At 44.0% G+C, this 16,609-nt stretch overlaps 1 protein-coding gene across 1 annotated transcript in view; it reads left to right on the top strand.

The window, feature by feature from the left end:
• The window catches only part of LOC138266021 (interleukin-1 receptor antagonist protein-like), a 57,367-nt gene extending 55,735 nt beyond the window's left edge, over positions 1-1,632 (top strand). The window contains exon 7 of the mRNA XM_069214329.1: positions 677-1,632. Within this exon, the coding sequence (XP_069070430.1) occupies positions 677-892 (216 nt within the window). The 3' untranslated portion in view covers positions 893-1,632. The remainder of the gene's footprint in view (positions 1-676) is intronic.
• Positions 1,633-16,609: the final 14,977 nt, after the last annotated feature.

The raw sequence follows: 16,609 nt of genomic DNA, 5'->3' as shown, positions 1-16,609 counted from the left end.
CAAGGAGGTGCCGGAGACATCGCAGCACCCTTTGAGACTTATAATATTAGGTGTCTCCTTTCTTCAGCACCTGTTAGTCTGAACGTTTGTCGCCTCTCTCATTCTTCACAACAGATGGTCTACAGTTTAGGGGCCACAAGCAATACGCTGCACCTCGAGGTCCACTCTTAAGGTGCGTCTTTCCAACACTCTGCACCATGCTCCATGGTCTTGCCTCATCTGCATCTTTAGGCCCAAACTTCAGGTTCCCTAAATCTCTTCTTAGCAATGAGGGCCTGCCCTACTGTCTACTCCTCACTTAGAGGTTTATGCTTTGGGTATGCCTTCTGCATCTTGAGGCCTAGACTTCAATTGCCCCACAATCCAACATGCACATGGAAGTCCACCCCTCGGCTGCCCAAGCCTTCTCACCACCTTGCTATCTAAGGTTCAGGTGCCCACCTCTGATACACCCCAAGGGCCACACTTTACCTCCTCTGTTCACTCTCAGCACCTCAAAGTCCACCAAACATGTACCCTAAGGACTTGGTGCTTCAAGCTCCAGGTGTCTAGAGCCCTTTCTTCACCTCGAGATCCAGAGTCCATTCATTAGGCCTGTTGACTAGCCTAGCACTACCGTTCGAAGGTATTTTTGCTCTACACCTAGTTAACTCACTTCTCCTTTTCTACTCCCAAGGAAGTGAATTCCACATTGATCAACATCAAGAACAACTTGCTGCACTTACTTTTCTTCAAAGCAGACTTAACCGGCAGTGGAACCAGTTGCACCTTCGAGTCTGCTGCTTGCCCGAGTTGGTTCATCAGCACCTCGCAGAACGAGAAAGAGCCAGTGACGGTGAGCAGGGAGACGGACCAAAGGGCCATCCAAAACTTTAAGCTCTTCAAAGAGTGAGGTGAATGAAGACAACATACTTGCTTCGCTGACTGAAGAACAAGCAACGAGTGGAGTTACATTTCTCCATGTTGTAAAATACTCCATGTGGACACAACAGCATCACTATGTGAATGGAGAACAAGGGGAGCAATGGGAGGAAGCTCTTGAATCTTCATGTCATGCATTCAACCCAGGTGCCCGCTCCTGCATCATTTCAACTAATCATGTTCTCCGAAGAGGAGATCGGTTACTTTTTTCACCTCTCTCAGTTTTTAGTATGAGACATTCTTACTCTGGGTCAACCAGGTGGACAGCGCTAATTTCAAGATAGCCCCTTTTTCTAATAAGTTTTTATTTCATAATCCAGAGAGACATTGCTTCTTTTCTAATTTTGAAACTATGTTTTCTGTGCTTCTCCCTTTTCTCCACACCATCGTAATTCTGGTGATTGAACCCTCAGGCTTGATGTTTTTTAAGCACAAGTTATTTAAGAATCTGTACTCTGTGACCTTGTCCTACTTTTTATTATGTGTTGTTACTAGTATATTTATGTTGTTTAGAAATATAGTTATTCTGCGTTACTCGTTTGCACTGTAGAGCGTGAGGGCTTGTTTATCCTCCTATTAGAAGGGCACAAAGTATGAATTGTACTACTTTTGAGTTGCCAACGGGAATGTATTATATCGCTCATACATTTTGTAGTTCTGTGACTCTTACCATTTAATTGTTGTACATTCAGGTTGAATTTATGTTTACTCAAAAAAAAAAAAAGATTGTGATACAGATAGTGGTTCTCAGGCCCACGAATCCAAGTAGAACCATTTGCCCTTGAAGGTCCCAACAATCTAAGATGCACTCATTCTTCCCAACGCACTGGTTCTATCTCTCCTTCTTGTGAAGCAAAATGCTGGCCTCAGTCACATGTGGGTCAGACAACACTCATACGTTCATCTAGTTTATAGGTCGATAAGGTGCTACTGGCCAACCGTCATGTTATAAGGTGAAATACAAATCACCCCCATCTAACAATCATATTCCACCAAACAGATCAATCACTCACTCAGTCCAGGGAAGACTGAGGTGCCTCTCACAGGAGATCCCTTTTTTGAAAAACCACACATATGGAAGGCTAAATCTTGCCAACACGAAGCAACAGGAAGGAGACTAGTGGTAAAATCACTATACAAAGGCCTTCCCCAGAATGGGAATAGTAGACATTATGCAGGGTCCGGTGGGGCTGTGTGAGGAAAGGTGGCAAGCCATCGTCCTTGTGTGGGTTAAGCGCATCACGCAAACCAACAACAGCAGGAGGAGCCAGTGGGCAAGGCCTCCGGTCAACAAGGTCAGAAGTTACGGTGAAGTAGGGATTGGACTATTTGTTCCTGTCCTCCTCGCCACGAGCACTACTGCCTCCAGCTGCAGCAAGACCACAGCAGTCACCAGGTGCCACTGCAGGAGGGATGCATCTTTGCTCTTGCCAGGATTGCTGCTGCTGTTACCAGCTGCTGCTTCAATTATTTGGGGGTGGGAGAAGGATGTTGCATTGGTGGCTCAGCCTCTGGATCTTGTAAACAGAGAGGGGAGGATTTCTTGTGTTAAACATATAATTTTCTGGCATGGAGGCACCTGGTAATGCCGCTTTTTGGTCACCCTGGAAAAACTGGTACCAAGGGGGTTTCCAATCCCAGTCCTGGCAATATTGCATTTGAGGTGCCATTATTTAGTGGAGCAAACCGCGCGTACACTTATTTGATTCACTGGTTGCAGAGGTAATGTGGTTAGCATAGCGTTTTCTAGAGGCAATCACGTCATGGTCACATGTAGTGCCAATGGCAGTGCTTGAAATGGAAAAATAGAAGTGCCAGTACTCTGTATCAGAGTACCTGCTTGTTTTTGAGAAGTGCCGGCACTCTCCAATGAAAAGTATTACGTTTTTCTTGAGAAGTGCAGGTACTCTCCCTCACAAAATACAAAAGTGCCGGTACTCAGTACTGGGCAGTACCAGCCAATTTAAAGCACTGGCCAAAGCATGTGTGGCAAGGAGGGTTGTCTGTCTGGCACTAACGAACCCACAAATCGCCTGAACAGAAAAATGTCTAACCTCCTGAAGTCAAGTAGGCTAGGGCGCATCCCCATGGTTACATTGGGGGGAGGGAGGGGTTCTCCCTGATGGGGTGCACCGGTCGGTAGGTGGTAACAACATTTTTGTAAATAATGTATTCTGCCCACTAGTACAATCTCATTAATTGATCACTTGTGCATGTTTCTTACAATGGCACAAAGTCCCACTTACTCATACTTCCCATCTGCACTAGCCCAGTTGATTAGGAGACCCCTAAGGTGGTCCTTCTCTCAGCAAAGTTCCAGGCGGACCTCCCAAGTGAAGCTTTTCCTACGTAGTTTAACTAAAAATAAAAGCTTCTTTAGACCATGGTACATTAAACAATCAATTGAATTTATAATCATTGAAAATCTTCATCATATACCGTTTTAACCAAATTTTGATCAACAGCTATATTTCATTAAACTAACATCCCTTGATTAAAACCAGTTTAAACTATTTTTAAAATGCGTGGATCTACTAAAATCAATAATGAACCCAATGCTAAGTCGATATTGCTAGTATAGACCTACCCCACACACAGGTTACATCCAAATATTGTTTATCTTATAAAATTTGCAGGCCTTCCATCAGTCTTTACACTATTTTTGACAGGAGGTTTTAATAAGCATTTGCAATGCAACGGGTCTCGCATTTGCACAAGTTATATCTATTAGCGTTGTAAACTCCTAACCGGACTTTTCTTGCCACCGAAATTGAAAGGCAAGCCCAAGAACCAATGAAAGTGACAGGCATGAAATGGGCGTGGTTAAAAGCCCAAACAGAGATTACAACAGGGACTTGTGCGCTTGACCCTAGAAATGTGTGCCTTATTGTGATGTAACATAAGCAATCCATTAAAACATAAACACTGGAGCATCGTACCTTCAACCCACACCCGCAGTTCCTCTATTCATCCACCAGGGATCCTCCCCTCAATTTGAATTACAGAGGAGGGAGTCAGGCTTCTACGGGTCTTCAGTAATTCTCTCCTCATCACAGGGGTTGTCAGGGTCGTAAGATGGGAGTATACCGTGCAATTCAATCAGGAATTTTTAAGTACGTTTTTTGAACTTTTTGTGTTGAGCTGTCTCAGATCTTTAGCCCTTGATTGCACAACAATCCTTTCCTATAATTCCTTTTTAATCAGATGCAGGGGGGCATCACTTTTAAAATGATCGAAATTACAATACTGAGCCAAACTCCTAACATCCCTTGCCCAGAGTAGATCTCTCTGGCACATTTTCATCTCACAGAACATTCAAACCTTTGTTTTGGAGCCAGTTAAATAATCCCTTGATGTCATTGATAAATGCTTTATTTTTTTCCTGCCTTGAGACTGTTTTGTTACCACCTTGGAGACTGACCGTGTTACATGGATTATTGCACGATTGGCCATGTATCTTTGTATGGTGCACTATATTTTTCTTTTACCTTGCCGCTTCACGCTCATGGCGGTATGTTGTTTCTTCCTCTTTCTTGTTTTTGGGCATCATGCTGTTTCTTTGCGCTGTCTAAGGGGCCTTGTTTATTTATATTTTTGCAGATTTATGTAGTGCAAATTTGACCCAAATGTATTGGAGCATTTTATTTTTTTGTTTTTTTCAGTTTTATATAGTGCAAACTCGATACCAAGGTACTATAGTGCTTTACATAAGCACCAGTGACATCACAAAATTACCATTTTTGGTAGCAAGGGGAGATTGAATGACTTGCCCAGAAACACAGGCTGTTAAGCCGGCACAGAGACTTGAACCGTGTTCCCAATCTGCAAAGTCAGCAGCTCTGGCCCTTACGCCACATCCTGTCCCCTAGGGTTCTTTGTGTGGTGGGTGTTGGAGCAGTTTGAGAATAACTCTTTTTTTTTCATGTAGCGCTTGGTAATCCAGGTGCTATTCTTAACAAAATCACTATATTTAATTTGCATTAACCTTGCAGAGATGAAGAGATGAACAAACTATTTCAGGATTGTACTCTGTGATATTCTCGTTCTGTCAAGACCTCTGCAGTGAGTGCATTAACCAACTAACTTGAGCAGAGCTTAACACTAGGCAATAGCACGTGCTCTTGATACCCTCTGAGGGTCACCAACCAAGCACATAGGTTATTTCTAGGCAAGAAGAAGGCAAAAGGTGTTGTCTCCAAAATGGTGGGAAAGGAGTTGTGACTCCAGACCCAAGCACTTCACGGCCTCAAGCTGAATAGCTAAGAACATCTAGCCTTTGGATGTAGATTCACTTAGCGCGAACTTGATACAGAGATATTACAGCACTTTACATGAGCACTGGTTACATTACACAAGAACACGTTCATTTTTGCCAGGAAGGGGAGATTAAGGGGGTGATTCTAACTTCGGCGGCCGCTCCGCGGTCCAAAGACCGCTGAGGGTATTTTGAGATTTGCCCTGGGCTGGCGGGCGGCCGCCAAAAGGCCGCCTGCCAGCCCAGGGCAAATCAGCCTTCCCACGAGGACGCCGGCTCAAAATTGAGCCGGCGTAGTGGAAAGGTGCGACGGGTGCAGTTGCATAGCAGACACTGAAATACTTTGTGGGGCCCTCTTACGGGGGCCCCTGCAGTGCCCATGCCATTGGCATGGGCACTGCAGGGGCCCCGCGGCACCCCCTACCGCCATCCTGTTCCTGGCGGGAGACCCGCCAGGAACAGGATGGCGGTAGGGGGTGTGAGAATCCCCATGGCGGCGGAGCGCGCTCCGTCGCCATGGAGGATTCTCCCGAGCAGCGGAAAGTCGGCGGGAGACCGCCGACTTTCCGTTTCTGACCGCGGCTGAACCGCCGCGGTCAGAATGCTCGAGGGAGCACCGCCAGCCTGTTGGCGGTGCTCCCGTGGTCGGTGACCCTGGCGGTCACCGGCCGCCAGGGTCAGAATGACCCCCTAAGTGATTTGCCCAGAATCACAGGATGTTCTGCTGGTACCGAGACTCAAACCGTTTTCCCCAGCTCCAAAGTCGGCAGCTCTGGCCCTTACGCCACATCCTCTCACCTAGGGATCTTTGTCTGGTGCGTGTTGGGACAGTCTGCAAATAACTTGCTTTTTTTTTATATAGTGCTTGGTAGTAAAGGTTCTGCTATTTCATAGCGCTACAAAACAGGTGCCATTCTTAACAAAATCGATATAATTCATTTGCATTGACCTTGCAGAGATGCAGAGGTATAAAAGCTATGTCAGGATTGTAATCTGTAGCATTTCCGTCAGTCAAAACCTCTGCAGTAGGTTCATTTACTAACTGACTTGACTAGAGCTTAACATTAGGCGATAGTACATGCTCTTGATAACCTCTGAAGGGTCACCATCCAAGTACATAGGTTAGTTCTAGGCAAGAAGATAGCGAAAGGTGTTGTCTCCAAAATCATGGAAAAAGAGTCGTGACTCCAGACCCAAGCACTTCATGGCCTTAAGTTTGATAGCAAGAAACATCTAGCATTTGGATGTAAATTGGGCCTCTTCAAATAGAGTTCAGTTAGGAGAGGCAGCTATTCTCCTAACCCTGCAGTGCAAAGAAGCTAACACAAGGGTGCCACAGTGCGAGGAGCAGCATATCATAGGTCACAAAAGTGGAGCAAACTCCATCATTTGTCCCTCTCCGAATTCACTGGTGTCATGGCTTTGACAGTCCCCTCACAGCTACTGCGACCTTGCAGATGCCACTTGCAGAAGCGCTGTCTAAAACAGCGCTCAAATGGCACTACTTCCTGTTTGAAGAGGTCTCACCTTGAATACCCACCACTGTTGCTCGGTGTCACCGGTGCAGAGTGCTTCCCCAACACCCTTTGGACTCCTGTATATAATGATCCATGCATCATCTGTCACAGTCCAGTCATATTTAACCTGCTCTCCTCTCTTCCAGCCCCAGGCTTCATGTACCACTCCACTAAGTTCCCCTGCATCATTTGATGTAAACTCTATGCATTATTTCTGATTGCTGTGGTTACCAAGTACATGGAAAATCAATGTCAAAAATATATCTTTCTGATCCTATCAAGTGCCCTTTTCTCACTCCTGCTTCTACTGGTGTTCCTCTCAGTGTTTCACCACGGCTCCCCATGTCTATAAGAATATACGTGTGTTTGTTTATATGGGTACACACCCCAAGGACTACATCTCAAAGTCAATCCTGGACAGTAACTGTAAAGACTCCATGGGCAGGAGATGTTTTACACAGGAGAGCTGTTTGTTTGACAAACCATGGCCACCAGGACCAGCTACTGCTTGTACTTATGTTACCCAAATGTGTTGTGACTGAAGTCTTTTTTTGTATGAGAACAAAGAAAGACTACAAATAGACGCTATGACGAGTCCAGATTTGTCGCTGGCACAACATTGATACGTTAATACATTATGGCTCACACTGGGCCACAGTGGAAAGACCCTAGACAATTGAAGTAGTGTAAATCAAGTGTTTTTTTTACATAATTGCATCACACATTTTGTTCACATTATAAATATTTGAGGTCCCGACATTTAAGTGAAGGTAGCCTGAATATGGGCCAAGGTAGCACACAGGCCTAATGTGTCCTCAGCAAAGATCTGTGTGGCAGCAAAGATAAAATGTTTGATTCCCAGAGGGGCTAGCTTGGCCTTTCATCATCCAGGGTGATACCACCTGAGCCTTTGAATAATATATCACACTATCACTGCATGGAAGAGACCGGACGTCACTGAACTAACACACTGAGCTCAGGCCACCAGTATCCCAGTTAGTGAGAACTTTCAGAACCCAACAGAAGGGTTGCCACAGCTTCAGATAATGCCATATAGAAGGCAAAACTGTGCAAAACAAACGGTGGGAAGATAATATATGTTTTATCTTGTGTCTGTCTCTTGGTTCTTTCCTTGTCCTGGAGTCTGTCCTGTCATGGTTTTGTGTGTGATGCCATGTGGTTCCTCAGGATTTTGTATGCCAGCTGGAAACAGGAGAAGCCACTCAGGGAATGAGGTGATAAAATCACGCTGCTGGTTGGACAATGCCAAATACATGACTGATCACCTACCTTCTGTACTGATTTACATGGTAGTAAATGCTTCAACACGAGTATTTGCCTAGCTCATGTTCTGTGCATCTGTGTCTTCTCTTCAGATCACCTATTATCAGGCTAGAATTATGCAGCCAATGGCGGACAAAAGTATGTGGCAGAGGTGCCTGAATTATGTGGCTAGGAAGTACAAATTATGCTGCTTAATGCTGAACATACAGTGGCAACATTATGTTGCTGTCTTGTCATTTAACACACATTATTATGGTCTGAACAAGGATTTCTCCTGATCAGTACCAGTTTAAAGCATGACCACAAGAGTCAGCAACTAAAAAGTGACCAGATGACCTCTGCAAAGAATCTGCCTCTCTGCAGAATATGCCAGAATCACAGAACTGCATCATTCCAGCGGCTCTTCCTCTTACTAACATGCACCAAGAGGAGACTCTGCAGGCTTAATGTGGGCTACATAAATTATCATTATGATTGTATTATTATTTTTATTGCATTTGTTGTGTGACGGGGTTAGGAAGAGGAATGCATCTTTACACCTTCACTACATATACATTATGCAGTCTAGAATTCCAACACAGGAGTTAATAGTTTCTCTAAAGTAATACATGATTCCTATTTATGGCTAGTGAAGCACTGAGAATTTGTGGCTGGTGCAACATCTATTTATGCTTCACAGACTTGGACATATCCACTCTTACATCACCACAATATTGATCTGTTTCAGAGCAGTGGTTCACGACATCTTCAATACACAAATATTCCTATCACATGACCAGACTATTTTTGGACATCTTGTTTGATCTTAAGAACTGAGTCACTGCCTGAGAGGGACATGACTGTCTTAGCTTATTCTCATTGTGTGTTCTATGATTACACACCAGAAGTACACTAATGATGTATGCTTTATATTTGTTGCATTTGGGGATGCACAAGTTCCCCTTCAGAGGGTACATGGTCTAACCAAGCCCTGTGGCATAAGGAAGGTGCCTTGTGTAGTCACCCAGTGGTAAGGTGAAATTATTGCCAATTTACCTTAAAGCACTATATGGGGACTGCACCATTGGCACAGACTTATTTTACCAGAGGAGCTGAAAATTGCACTGCTCCTTGGCCCAGCTGTATCAACAAAACATCCATTGACTGGCTGGGCCAAATTAATTCTCTCATGGTTTGTACTAGCCTGTAATGGCACAGACAAGCTAAAAACGATGGACCTTAATGTGCCTCAACATGTCTCAGAATATTGTATTCAATATTACAATTCACACAGAGCTGCTTGCCAGCTGGAAAAGGTCAGTGTGATTTCTCATTTACGGCTGTGCCACACAAGCAAACTGTGCCAAAACAGGAAAGAGGACCAAGCATCAGCGTGATATAACAAAAGGCACCACCACTACGATATCCAGTGCCACAATAGCGACGTGGACAGTGGCCACCCTTAGCTGGATCAATGTCCGCATCCTGGTCTGTAGGTATATTTTGAATGCAAACCTTTTCCCAGCACCTAATTGGGCACTCCGAGAGTTACATGTCAAATGATTTCCCTGGAAACAGGAAGTTGGGCTTATGTGCCACATGGCACTCATTGTCCGATTCACAGTCATTTGAATATATAGGTTCAACTTACTTGTGTAAATGGAGTGTTTTACAAAAGTGGAATATGGATTTGATTTTCTAACTCAATTCACACACACACACATAATATAACACCTGTGTTATGTAACATTAGGTTAGAGTAAATCTGCTCTCATGGGTGTGGAATGTGCATTCCACGGTGGGGATGCCATAGAGAGTTTGTGCACACTGACAAATGTATGAATTGGTTACTACTCACAAACATTCTCAGCCTGGAAAAGTCTAGAGACTTACTGCTGCTACAGACAGGAGTAAATCATTTCTCAGTAACAGAACGAGGGGAAACATCCCTAAAATTTGTGGAGTCGTAGGAGTTGTGGCTTCACCAAGAAAAACATATTTGAGAATTCTAAAATCAGAATCGAAAATCTCCCCCTTAATGTAGGAGTAAACTTAAGACGGTAGGTTTTCTTAGTGAATGTGGCCTCTTGTGTCTGAAAATAAAATAAACACAAGAGTAGAACATAACTGGAGGAGCCATGACTCTAGGCCGACTGGCAGCCCAATGCCCCCTCCTCCCTGTGAATATTTATGTTACTTTTATGCTTCTGTAATTCTAACTTGCCATTTAAAATGAAGCTGGTGAGTTGTGGCCAGACAGTCTTTTCTTCTGTACGCAGAGGTTTGGCCTAATTGTCTAGTTGTATGTGTTTGCATTCTGAAACAGTCATCTGCAGCTAAGGCTACAAAGCCATGGCTGCTTCATAGCATCTTCGAGCTGAGTAACTTTTCACTCCATAATTCGCATGGGCTTAAAGTACTTTCTTTTCAAATATTTTGAACACTGGTTTCTCTACTTGCTGGAAAATCTTACCTTGGGCCTCTGTCATCATTCTCCTTGCTCAGAGAGATGTCAGTGACCTCACAAGCTGATGGAGTGAGTAACCTATGTATAGAAAACGAGGTGACACAGGAAGCAGTGCATTGCACAACAGCTTTTTTATTTCATTTTTATGTTGTGGTTCTTATGTGCTATATAAATATTATAGGTATATGTTGAGATTATTAGAACACTTTATTGCATGTCATTATAGAACACGCAGGTCCATTGAAGGACTGGGAAGGCAGGATCAATGCCAGGCTTGCAGGGCCACCACTGTGTAAATAAGTTCCATATAAATTATTTTTACGTAATTTATCAAGAAACTCTGACATGGTTCCCAAGAAAAACATACATTTGAATCCTTTTCATAGCCCAAAACAATGCCAATGGACTAGCCCTGTATAAACCTCACTGGGCACCACTGGTCTAGGTGAAAAAACACTTTATTGTCCAAAACCAGGCTTCCTGCACGACTCTAAGTGGTCCAGATGGCAATGCCAAGACTTCACATTTTGAGTAGCCACCCCAACAGTGATTTCTCACTTCAAAACCATCAGCCATTGAACAAATGTATGCACCGAAAAGGCATTTTCAAGGCCCAGGAAAGTTGGATACACATATCTGTTCTACAGAGTCCAGTCCTGAGCCGAGAGTTGTCATGAGACTATTAACCCAAGGCAGAGCTTTAAATGAATACAGAGTACCTGCCCTTCTGTATTTCCATTTAAAACACTGACCCAAGGTCACAGATGACACACCTCTAGAACCTATCTTGCCGGCCCATCTACCACTGAAGCTCTGTTTCACCAATCTGCATACATTTGAAGCCTCCTGGTAAGTTAAGATGCCTCTTCTCTTTGTATACAGTCAATGTTTTTAAAAGTTAGGCTGGTATTGCTAATGTAGAGAAATAATTCCTTTAAAAGTTTAACACACAGAAATATATGACTTCCCCCTTTTCTTTGCTCCTAACACTTTTGTCCCCCTCATTCTCCAGGGTAAAGGCCACAAAGGTACCTCTTTGTGGCTTGTTTGGTGCTATAAAGGTTTAGGTAAACATATTAGAAAGGGTTGCATCTCTAGGGCATCACAGCCAGTCTGAGGCAAAAACACTCCTAAGATGGCAGCCTTGTTGTGTCCTCTCTCCTGCAGCAACAGGTCTGGGAGGGTTGCTGTGGCACCTGGCATACATCCACTACACTCCAAACAAAAAAAACATAGGTAAAATACATTGTCATTTACAACACCAATAGCTGTAACTCTCACACATGCGAGACCTATTACATTGTCAATGCTTGTTTTGGTTGATAGGGCCATACTTCCTCATCAGATCTCAGCCAAACCGAATGGAGGGACACATTTGTGCTTGCATATATAGCTGATACATTTTCTGGGACCGTGGAAGTGGGTGCACTATTTTCCTCCCTGGTCCCGCTCTGGACCCATTTACAATTTATTTTGTGTCTGTGGTAACTAGTACTGCTATCATTTCATCCTACTTCGTTTTATAGTATGATAACTTTCTTTTCCTTATTAAGGCAGAATGTTATACTTTTGTTTGCTGAAGCTTCTCTTGCCACTTGTTGAGCTCTTGCTCAAGTTCACTAGGGTCACTGCAGCAGCCTAGATCCAGCGTCCCTCAGCTTGGGCTGCCAGACAACTGCCCATCAATGTTCTGTTTTCGCACTATCTTACAGTTCCTGCTTCTCCGACTGCCAACCAATGAGATTTCCTTGCACTGCCAACCAATTCCATGTCCTCACACTGCAAGCAGTGCCTCAAACTGCTTACTGTACCAGTTCATCATTCCATCAGTAGTGCTTGTTACTCATCTTGCTCACCAGTGTCCACTCTTTGCAGTGCTGTTCAATGCATCTTATAGTTTTGCACCAGTGTCTGCAGCTCACAGTATTCGCCAGTGCATGGTTTTCATGCTGCCAGGCCATGCCTTCTCAAACCACCAGCCAGTGAAAATCCCTACACTCTCTGGAATAGACAGTTCTTTATGAGGTCCACTACAGCAACTTTTGACAACTCTGAACTGTGCCATTGTTTCACAATGGCCACTTGTACCAGGTTCTGACAATGCCAATAACTGACAGTATTTTGTTCTGCCTACCAGACTGTTCCTTGCACTGTCCACCAAATGCCTGCTTCTTGTAACACCAACCAATGCCATCTCTTCACACTGTCGGCAAGTGGCAGCTACTGTGCTGTAGAAGAGAAACAGCTCTTGACAATGTCCACCAAGGACAACTCCTCACACTGCCTACTACTTTCCGCTCCCTACACAGCCCACGGATGTGAGTCCCTTGCACAGCCAACCAGTGTCATCACTTCACACTATCTTCAAATGTTAGCTACTCGCAGAATTCACCAACATGATCTACACTACTCACTCGTGCTACCTATTCAGGGTCTCCAGTAGTGTCCGCTCCTTGCTATAGTGCCTGTCCCTTATTCTACCCTCCCAGTGTACGTGTGACTCACTGCCCACTAGTGCCATGTTTATGCTTGTGCTGCGCTTCTCTCTACTGTTCACTGGAACTGAACACAAACACACATGACAACAACCCACAAGCTTTCTCGACCCACTATCACAAGGATGCAGATTAATCACCCCCGTGCCCGAACAAACCAGTTCTGCCCATGCCAGTGGAGCAATACTCGCTACCTGAACTCCCCACACTTGCATGGGTGCTGGAAGTATGGGTGCAGGAGATGGTGCAGAAATAATATAACGTGTTGGAGTTCAAAAGGTGAGTGACGAATAAAGATGCGTTTGGATTTTCTCACATTTGTTGTGTTCAAAGATGAGGAAATGTTTAAGGCTTTGTCTTCTGACAAATTACTGCATATCCTTTTAACATGTAGCTTGGTGTTTACTTCTCTTTATCTGACTGCAAAGTTAGAGGATTTTGTAAAGAGAACTGTCCAGTGCTTAATTTAAACAGAGGTTTTTTGGTGCTCAGCACCAGTTCTTAGGACCACATTACGAGTCTGGCGGTCTCCCCACCAGACCCATTACAAGTTTTCCACTGGGCTGACCGGCAGAAACCAACGTTTCCACAGGTCAGCCCAGTGGAAACTGAGACCAATGCTGTCGAACAGAGGGACCCACCAGCGCCATCATAATGAGGGCTGTCTGCAAAGCATTCCGATGGTGCTGGTCTCTGTGGCCGCCTGTATTGGCTTTCCGCCAGATGTTTGATGGTGGGGTCCCCACCACGGAAAGACTGGCAAAAAGCTGAGTTATATTCAGCCAGGCTGCCCTGAGTTCAGCACCCCCTGGCTGAGTATAATTCAGACTAACGTCACTGCATCGAGAATCATGTTCCTGGGGGAACGGTGGTCCTCTGGGAGGTGCACCTTCCAGGGTTGTAATGTGGTCAGACTGCCACAGTTGCGGGGGTCTGACTGCCCTTAATTGGCAACTGCCCTTAATTGGCAACACTAGCCCTTATGCCTGTCCGCGTTATGGTGGGGGTCCTCGTCTAATTTAGCATTGAGCATAACAATCGTTGTTTATTGATTCCAAATACATTAAAATGCCTAATACCAGCCACCCAGGCCATTCCCATAGCTTTAGGAGCTGGAATGTTCTGAATTGTCACACTTGTAGGAGTGTGATGGTTTGTAGTTGTGTTGGTACTGTTGTTGGCAGTGCTGGCCGGGGCAATGCGTGATGTAAGGTACAGTGGGCTCCTGATGCAGGCCCTGCCACAGATTTGTTTTCCAAATTAAGCACTGGAACTATTTGACAATATTGCTGCGGTAAAGGGAGTGAAAGGAAAGGCTGTATGATACCAGTTTTTTTCCTAATACACAACATTTAATTACATGGAAATGAAATGTACAAATGTTTTAAAACATCAGTTAGGAAAGCACAAATGAAGCACTTCTTTGTAACTTGGAAGTGTGATAGAAACAAAGATTTTAAAAGTATCAAGTCATTTTACTTGGTGTTGTGCAAATGATATTTGAAGAAACCTGATTTACACACATTATTTGTAAGCTATATTGTTTTATCAGTAAAACCATGTGTCAGTGTGAATTTTGTTGTCAATCAATCATTGCAGGCACAAATGTGACCATAAAAGCACACATTGAAAACAGCTAAAATAAACAGGAAAACATTCTCATTAGTTACAAAAACATGCACACAATTAGAAAGTACAATTAAAAAAGGTGTCAAACAGACACGGCATGACAGGCTAAACCACGTAAAGTGCAAAATATTGTAACAAAAATACAATTTAAAATTCAGTATAAAACTTTGAACTATCGGATAAAAGGTTAATCTATCACTAATAACATTTGAGAATTTCTTCAGGTAATTACTCATTTGAGGAAGGAGCATATCCTGGCACAGTTAGAAGGGGAATCAAGCTGTCGCAGATACACTAGGGCTGGCCTTGAGGATCTGAGCCCTTTGTTCAGGATTAAGAACCTCTTAGTGAGGTCATTATAAAACTTACAGAAGAGAACAAAATCCAACACACTTTGGGGTGAAGACTCATCACAGGGGCATAGCAAGACTTTGGGGGCTCAAATTGCCAAGAGGAAAACCAAGATGCCACCTTACAAAGTCTAACCTGAACCTGGTAAGTAATAACCTGTCCCAAGAGTCACCAATCCACTCTAGATATGGTTCCAAAGATGGAGAAGTTTGAATCTCCACATGCTCTTTGTTAGACCTTTTTTTATTTCTATATCCTTTCTAAGAGCTGTCAACCTTTCCTTAAATGCAGATTTTGCCCAACATATATCCGCTTTGCAAATTGACAAGGGATTGGTTAAAAAATGCTGGCCTACCTAACTTCGTGAATTCAGTACTGATGTAAGCCGCAGGATGATCATGCCTTTCTGACACTTGAGGAAAATGATGATAATCTCTCTAGTTAGCGAGGTATGAAGGTTTGCCCAGATGGAGCACCACAAAGTCAAGGGGGCATTTAATAATATCTTCAGCAAAATCCATCCCTAGCTCCTGGTGTAAAATATAAGTGGTGCATGAAAGTGAGACACCCACACGTCACCTAAACACCTATTTTGTTTCATTTCAAGTGAGCTTATGTTGGAATAGCCCCAAATCCCTGCACCTTAAGTAAGAGCCGGGAGACATTTCCTCTTATAAATTTCCAAGAGGAGGGCAACTGTTTTTTCCTGATACGTTTAGCCAAGTTAAAAATAAAATCCACCCCACCTAATAATTTCTGCCCCACTTTGGCTAAACAGGTGCCCCAGTTACCCCTGGCATCCATAACAATGCCCAGATATGAAAAATCCTCGGTCTGGGCAACCGGCTGACCATGCAAACAAATTCTCCACAACTTATCATTTCTAGGCTCACAGACCATAATGAAGGTCTTAGCTTGAATCTTGACCAGCCCCAGGGTCCCCATAAAAGATACCTATTATTGGAACAGCACGTTAAAGCCATTCAGAGTTCGGGATAAAAAAACTGCATCGTCTGCGTACAGCAATAGGAGGACCTTTTTCCTGTCAACGAGCGTAGCTGGACCAAACCTCACACATGCTGACAAATCATAATAAAGGACCCTCAAAAACTGCATCAGGTCAACCTTGACTCCGAGGTCAGTTATAATTTCACATAGTTTTGACCTGATCATGCTGTCGAAGGCGCAAGAGAGGTACATGAAGGCCAATCAGATGGTGCCCTGCCTGACTACAGTATTTTTACTGACCAATAGACAAAGATTTAGACATCGTTCCTTCATGCCAAGGCCCTCTCAGAACCCATATTGCATCTCTGACAGCGTGTCAGCCTCCTTAATCCAGATGAGGAGGCGCCCAAGTACAACTCTGCCGATCACCTTAACAGCTGAACCCAGCAGGGCATTGTGTCAATAGCACCCAAGGGACTGCAGATTGCCTTCCTGAAGATTGGTACAGCAGAGTGCCAGATCTGCGGGAGGCCCACTTTGCACAAAGCATTAATAAGCATTACACAGAAGAGGAGCACAAAGGTCAGGAGCAGATTTATAAAGATCCATAGGGAAACCGCCCTGGAACAGGCTTTAATTGGGGACGTTTTTATTCATTGCCTCCAGAATTTCAATACAGGTGAATCCCAGGGCTAGTGGGAATGTCACCTTCACCTCTGTATAAAGATAGTTGGCACTAAAACTATACACAGCTGAGAAATGA

The sequence above is a fragment of the Pleurodeles waltl genome, chromosome 11, assembly GCF_031143425.1.
Source record: "Pleurodeles waltl isolate 20211129_DDA chromosome 11, aPleWal1.hap1.20221129, whole genome shotgun sequence".
Classification (NCBI taxonomy): domain Eukaryota; kingdom Metazoa; phylum Chordata; class Amphibia; order Caudata; family Salamandridae; genus Pleurodeles; species Pleurodeles waltl.
The sequence above is the reverse complement of the archived record's forward strand: the minus strand, read 5'-3'. Positions and strand labels throughout refer to the sequence as shown.